This window comes from Beta vulgaris, chromosome 5, assembly GCF_026745355.1.
Source record: "Beta vulgaris subsp. vulgaris cultivar EL10 chromosome 5, EL10.2, whole genome shotgun sequence".
Taxonomy (NCBI): domain Eukaryota; kingdom Viridiplantae; phylum Streptophyta; class Magnoliopsida; order Caryophyllales; family Amaranthaceae; genus Beta; species Beta vulgaris.
In genome coordinates, this window is record NC_079206.1 from 12,993,713 (window position 1) to 13,001,351 (window position 7,639).

Consider the following 7,639-nt stretch of genomic DNA (forward strand, 5'->3'; position numbering starts at 1 on the left):
TGTGACTTGATACTCTCTTGAGAGAGTATTTTGGGTGTCTTTCATTTGGTAGGAGAACCACATTTGAGTTGACATGCTGAAAACAACCAGATTAAGGTGCCGCCTTCAGGTTTGAATTTTCCGAGGCAAAGATCTTGAAAATCACTAGCGAATAAGGCAATAACCCTCAGTTCGATGGAGATTTAGTGTTTTACGAAGTAAGAAATAACTCTGAACATATTTCAATGATCATTTAATAAAACAAATTTTTCAACAATAGATTTATGGAGAACATCTCTCTATATATTCTAAAACCCAAGGCACAATAAAAATGTGTGTTATATTCTTATGCCATTTAATTATATCGATTATATTCTTACACACTAACCTTGATTTTAAGAACAAGATTGTATCACATTCTTTGTAGGTAATTATATATTCATATATATGTACCTCTTAAAGCTGAGGGTTATATTGATGAATAACTCATATTATAATTTATTATGTAGAAAATTTAAAAGAAATTGCAAAATTATTTCCTAAGCACAATACAATGCCTATATTTCTTTTTTTCCAGTTCTTTCAAGTATTTCAAACTTACATTGCTTAATGACCAGGATATTGCCCGGACCAACAACTAGTTTATATACCAAAAAGGTAATTTGTTGTTCACATTCATGGATAGTTTCAATAAAGAACTAGCTCATTTATGTTCATCCCAAATAGGAGTATTATTTAGCATTCCTTTTAAATTTGTGAAAAACTAATTGATCTTGAACTTACTTAATTAAGAGAGTTGTAAAATTAAAAAGTTCATTTATACTTTATAAAAAATACTCCTAATAAGTTGAGTTCGATCAAGACTATGGAAAATAGATTCCAAATAATTTAAGTTTAACTTTCTTATTATCTTTTTATAGCTAGTTAAGGTTTTGTTCTCTTTATTGTATTCTCACGCACTAATCTCAAGAAAAATGAATTCGGCTAGTTACATATTAATTTTTAACTAATAACTTCAAATATACCTCCAAATAAAATTAAGTTAATTGTCCGCACTTATTGAGAAGGCCGATGATTTTTCCAATAAAATGCTCAATATTATCAAAGACATCAATTATTAGATAAGAATAATTTGCTCTTTGTTTGGCTACCATCTCACTGTGAATTTGTTGTTCTTTTCTGTTTTATTGAGCAAATCTTGCTTGGAAAATCTTCAATAATAATTGTCATTACATAAACTGATATACCTAGGAAAATGCTGATTTGTATCAATCATGATCGACAACCTCTAAAAGTTTTGACAATCTTCTGTTTGTCTATTTGTTATCAATTGTTCTGCTGGTAGGTAAAAAAATCTTATACATATAGACCCAAAAATACAAGGCAAATAAATGTACATCACACAAAATTTTCAGGTGTGAAAAAGCTGATATAGTAATAGGAGTTAGAACAATTAGATGAAGTAAGTGTAGGATGACCAATCATTCTCCCCAAGGATAGATAAGGCCCAGCATATCACATGATCACATCCACATCCCTCCAAAACCAACCAAAACCAATTATTCAACTGTCCACAAATTTGCCACACTTCACCACATACTAAATATCCTTATTTCTTCCTATATTCCCAATCCCATATCACACTGCACACAGACACCATCTTACTTGCTCCCCTAACATCTACCATCCCACTATCATGGCTACTGCCGCCCCCGCCACCGCCTCATACATCTTCGGAACCCGCATTGCCGGTCCAAACCCCGGGCCTGCAAAATTTCAGGCCCTGTTTGGCTTAGGCAAGAAGGCAGCCCCAGCAAAGAAAGCAGCCCCAAAGAGGCCAGTAGTGTCAGATGAGGACCGGCTTGTGTGGTTCCCAGGAGCTCAACCACCTGAGTGGCTAGACGGTTCATTAGTCGGAGACCGTGGATTCGACCCATTTGGGCTAGCAAAGCCTGCTGAATACTTGCAGTTTGACTATGATGGGCTAGACCAGAACCTTGCTAAAAATCTTGCTGGTGACATCATAGGTGCTAGGATTGAGACTGAAGATATACAGCCCACACCATTCCAACCTTATGCAGAGGTGTTTGGAATCCAAAGATTTAGGGAATGTGAGGTTATTCATGGTAGGTGGGCTATGTTGGCTACACTTGGTGCTCTTTCTGTTGAGGCTCTCACTGGTGTTTCTTGGCAAGATGCTGGAAAGGTATCATCATTATATATTTTGCTACATTCAACTGTAGTCTGTAGTGTGCTAAATTGATATTCATTTCATTTGAACTTCATATCAAGAATTCATATAATGTAATGTTGCATTGGTCCATCATCAATGTTAAGAGTAGGCGATTGGATGTAGCCGTTTAATAGTGTCTTCCTCTCAATCGAATCTACGAAAAATAAATAAACCCTTGATAAAATTTCCTCCTGCCATACTTTTGCACTATTTATACTCCCTTTTATCCACTAATAATACTCCTAGCTAACGTGATTAAATATCGAATTGGACTATTTATGGATGGAGGGAGTACTAGATATGTCATACAAGAAAGTTTAGACTATTGAGTCATTCATTTTTATGCTAATTTAGATTATGTAACTAGGCTTGGTTAATGGTAAACTTGTCCCATTCCTGCTATTGACCATCTAATAAGTAATAACCATGTCTTTGTATTAACCTAAACCTCTACTCTAGGCATATTCAAAGAGTAGATGGGTGCATTACATTATAGTAGTACTCTCAAATTACATGAAAATTCTTTACTACTAAATAATAACATTACATTTATAGATGTATTCTCTAATAACATGAAAATTCTTTACAACTAAATCAAAACATTATAGAAGTAGAATTATTCTCTAATAACATGAAAATTCTTTACTACTAAATCACTACCTAAACCTATGATGATCAAATGACACAATATTTTTGGCAGGTAGAATTGATAGAAGGAGCATCCTACCTAGGCCAAAAACTACCATTCTCCCTTGGCACATTGATCTGGATAGAAGTTTTACTAGTGGGATACATTGAGTTCCAGAGGAATGCAGAGCTTGATCCAGAGAAGCGCCTCTACCCTGGTGGCCAATACTTCGACCCCCTGGGCTTGGCAGCGGACCCTGAGAAGAAGCTCAGACTACAGTTGGCGGAGATCAAGCACTCCCGCCTCGCTATGGTTGCGTTCCTTGGCTTCGCCATCCAAGCTGCTGCCACCGGAAAAGGCCCTCTTAGCAATGTTGCTGAATTCCTGAGTGATCCTTCTAACAACATCCTCAAAACTTTCTCTTAAGATACATAACAATATACTCCTATTATTAGGAGTTATTATTATGTCTTATTCATCTTGTTATCTCTTAAAAATTAAAATCATCCTCACTCCCTTTTATTCTTTTAGTCCTTCCAAGTTTCACAACATGAATGAGGATGTTAATTAATTGTGCAATTTACTTGTACTGTGTACATTTGTTATACTTAAAAACAGTGTACTTGTATTATCTTATCTTTTGCTCTGAGATAAATTTTAATCAAATGACACTATTAAACAGTAAATGCATACAAAATTACAAAGTATATGTACTCTTAACTCTATATGTAAAATCAATTTCATTGTTATTTGTTAAACGCAAAATTTGAGGTTGACTCCGTCTACAATAAAGTCCTTTATTTGAGTGGTTATCGATACACCCTAAGAATTAAATCGAACATTCATACTCCATTCCTTTTTGCTCTTTCTTATTGCATTACTTCACTTTCAATGTAAATTTTAATGAGTAAATATCCTATATTAGTTACATATCATAAAAATTATGGAATGTTAAATATCCTATATTGGTTACATATCTTATATTTGAAATGCATGCTAAATAAATCTAAGAAACAAATACTCTCACATATCACTATTCATTTTAATTCAGTTCAGTTCAGTTCAATTCAGTTCAGTTCAGTTTAATTTAGTTCAGTTCAGTTCAACTGTTTTATGCCGAAGAGAACGGGCCCTTAGGTCTGTTCTTCCCAACTTATTTTCATTTTAGTTCAGTTCAGTTCAATTCCAATCAGTCCAGTTTAGTTCAGTTATAATCAATTCAATTTAGTTCAATTCAGTTCCTAATTTATTTATTATCATTACTATTAGTCAAGTTAATTTAATTCAGTTCTGTTCAATTTAGTTGCAGTCAGTTCAATTCGATTCAGTTCTGTTTAGTTGCAATTAATTCAGTTCAATTCATTTTAGTTGTTTTATACGGAAGAGAACACACCCTTAATCATAGGTTTTGATTCATAACTAGTTATTAGGCCCGGGCTATGCCCCGGGTAAGAAACATTTTCATTTATTAATATTGTATTTTGATACAATAACACTAAATATAACTTGGTCTAGTGGTTAAAATTTTAGTACATGAGCTTGAGGTCATGGGATCAAAACCTATACTATGCAATTTCTAATTTCTTTTTATTGTATATGGATTACATGAACTAGAACTCCCTAGGGAGAGCGCCACGTAGCACCGTTCCTCGTTAGCGCACGCCTTTTAATATATTAGTATAGATGTAGACAATTTATTTTGGAGTTGCAGGATAGATAATCTTCACAACTTTTTATATTGCTTAATTATTACTCCAGTAGAGTATATTATTATTAGATATTATAGTAGTATACAATAATTATCTTTATGTGTTATTTGTCTACATTAATAATGTAGGGATAGCAATCAGTTCGAGTTGGGTTAATTACAGGCTTCATGTGGCAAGTTCCCAGTTTGATCGATTTATATAAGTAGACAATTGTTGTTGTGGACAAATTTTGCTTATGAAATTTGAATAAGGGATATTGAGCTAATCACAAAAGGTTGGTAATATTTGTTACACATAAATTAATTAAAATTATGGTCACTGATTTACATTGACATAGGACCGTACATTATATTCAGTTTTTCTACGTAACTCTTAATTTGCCACACATTTTTCTCAAGCATATAAAAAAAGGTTAAAGTAACTATAAGTTGTATGATATCTTATTATATATATTTTTATTCTTTTGTATTATCCGTGTTCTTTCAAACGTCTCTTGATTCATCATTCAAAGACATCTACTATATTATAACTAATATGCTAAAATTTAAAATCCTTTAAATGGGATGGTAAGGATAAAAAAAATATATAAATATTTTAGATTTTAGACCCGTGCAAATTGCAAGAAAACATTTTATTTTTATAAATTTAAGATTTTAGAATGTTTTTCCTAAAACTATCTTGTGAATATTAGCTTGTGATTTAAAGTTTTATAACCGTGTATTGGAAATATTTTTAAACTGGCTCATGACAATGTGTTTTATGGTTGACGTAATTAATGTCATGGTGGATCATGTGATTTACGATTTTATTTTTAAAAGAAAAAGTTGATTAAATCTTTGCTCCGCCTACTGCTTTTTCTTAAAGGCCTAGATAAAATCATAATTCAAACCATCACCGGCACTCAACCATACACCCGCTTCTGCAGTCCTACCCCCCCCCCCCCCATTTCTCTCTCTCTCTTGTTGCCCTCATGCAGCATCTCTTTTCACCGCCTCAGGCCACTATATTATCAATTTTATTTGCTTAAGTTAACAAATATTTATTTTTGAGTTTTTTACTATTTAACTTATCTTTAAAAATATAGTTTGAAGATTTTTGTTACTTATCGTTCATTCGTTCTTGTAGAAAAAAAGATAACATAGATTCTAAAGGTTGTTTTCATCTCCTTCAATTTTATACTTACTTTATGAAATGAGAATGAAAGAGAAAAAAGCAACAAAACATGAAATGTTGGTACATAAATTTTCTGGAATGGGAAGATAATGAATCAACAAAACCAAATAGTGCGAAGATTTATACAATTGTAATAGCTGAATCAATGCCTCATATAATGTAATAGCCCGAATTTCAAGCAATTTTTATTTAGGCTAATTGTATTTTATGAGCTTAATAATGTGATAATATATATCTTTTTGAAATATTATGAGAAATACGAATTTTATCTCTTAAATATAGATATTAGTTTTGCAATCATAGTTTAATTATCTATAAAACGAGTTTCCTAAATTTGCTTAAAATTGTTTTGGATTTTAATAATCCACTTTTTAAGTATTTGAGCTTAATAAGACCATATTATTTTACTACATCACTTCATTAAAGCCCAAACCCAGTCTTTGTTTTCGTTTACCAAATTCGGCCATTTGTTCTTTCTTACTCTCATTCGTGTCTTGAGCTGTCAAAAGTGCTAAGCTTAAACCCTTTCATATTTCCTAAACAAAAGTTAGAAATGTAAGTCTAACATTTAGATTAATTACCTAAATCACCTACCAACAGTGGTGAATCCAGAAATAGCAATGATCAAAACCTACAACATTAAAATTTCTCCCCGTATTGGCTGACGTGTTAATTTTAATTGTAAGGAGCTTTTGGATTTGATGTTTTTAGGAAAAATTGTCAAGAATAAGTCAACCTTTGCGTTGACCGCTTTTAACAAGTCAACCTTCATTTATTCCAGTAGCAAGTAAAGCTTGTACATGAATTAGCTTTTAACAAGTTTTTTTACTTATGACCTGAACAACCCATACAATTTTGTTCAGTTTTAACAGGTGTGTATTCTAGAACTCATTAAATTGTTCTCTAGAACATATTTGCACTGCTTGAATTTTATAAAAGTTCCGTGAGAAACTTAAAACTGAACAAAATTGTAGGGGTTGTTCAGGTCATAAGTAAAAAAACTCGTTAAAAGCTAATTCATGTACAAGCTTTACTTGCTACTGGAATAAATGAAGGTTGACTTGTCAAAAGCGGTCAGCGTAAAGGTTGACTTATTCTTGACAATTTTTCCATGTTTTTATGCATAGGTTTATGTCGTAAATATCTAGCTGTGACTTCCGAAGACATTGTCATTGTCAAAATTGAAATGGTGCTGCAAGGTAGCAAACTTAGCTGAAGGTTCTACTATGGAAAATCGGTGGCTTCATCTTGGCAAGAATTTCTAGGATAGTAGTGTATTGTAGTTACTACTTCCATCTATCCAAGCATTTCTATCCTTTTGTACAAATTACTCATTGTTGCATTTCATGACTTGAAAGAGTGTCATGCTTTATCATATTATTTGCTGGGTACGTCTTCAATTCTTTTTTAAGCTACATCTTTATTTTTACTCCTTTTTTTTTTTTTTACTTTTCTATATTTCTTCTGTTTTTTTAGTTGCAACAATTGACTTTTTGGTAAGTGCATTAAAATAATCAAATGTTGCAACAAAAATCGAGGTGGTATATGTATTAGTTTGCTACTTCCATAGTTCCATATCCATAGCTTGAACTAATACTGCATAGTTTTGAAAGTTGAAGTCATTGAAAAGACAGACGAATTCTGCGATATAAACTTAAAAAATATGGCTGAGAATTTTTTCATAGACTTGCAACAACTAGAAGAGGCACTCCTATTGTTGTATAAGAACCAACAACGCTTCCCTTTAGCTATGCCTTGAATTCTACTATCATTTAAGCATGAAACACTATCAATACACCACCTTTCCACCACCATGAAAATTACATTCCATTTCCACCATGCAGCAGTGAAGACTGCACTCGTATATCCATACCACTCATTATATTTGTACTTTATTAGGGGGATAATCTGACAACC

At 32.5% G+C, this 7,639-nt stretch overlaps 1 protein-coding gene across 1 annotated transcript; it reads left to right on the plus strand.

Annotated features, from left to right (window-relative positions):
• The first annotated feature begins 1,544 nt into the window (after positions 1-1,544).
• Positions 1,545-3,526, plus strand: LOC104892849 (chlorophyll a-b binding protein CP29.3, chloroplastic). Its single transcript, XM_010678866.4, has 2 exons — positions 1,545-2,185; positions 2,913-3,526. Exons 1-2 carry the CDS (start codon positions 1,676-1,678, stop codon positions 3,264-3,266), a joined length of 864 nt encoding a protein of 287 aa, XP_010677168.1. The 5' UTR covers positions 1,545-1,675; the 3' UTR covers positions 3,267-3,526.
• The last annotated feature ends 4,113 nt before the right edge of the window (positions 3,527-7,639 follow it).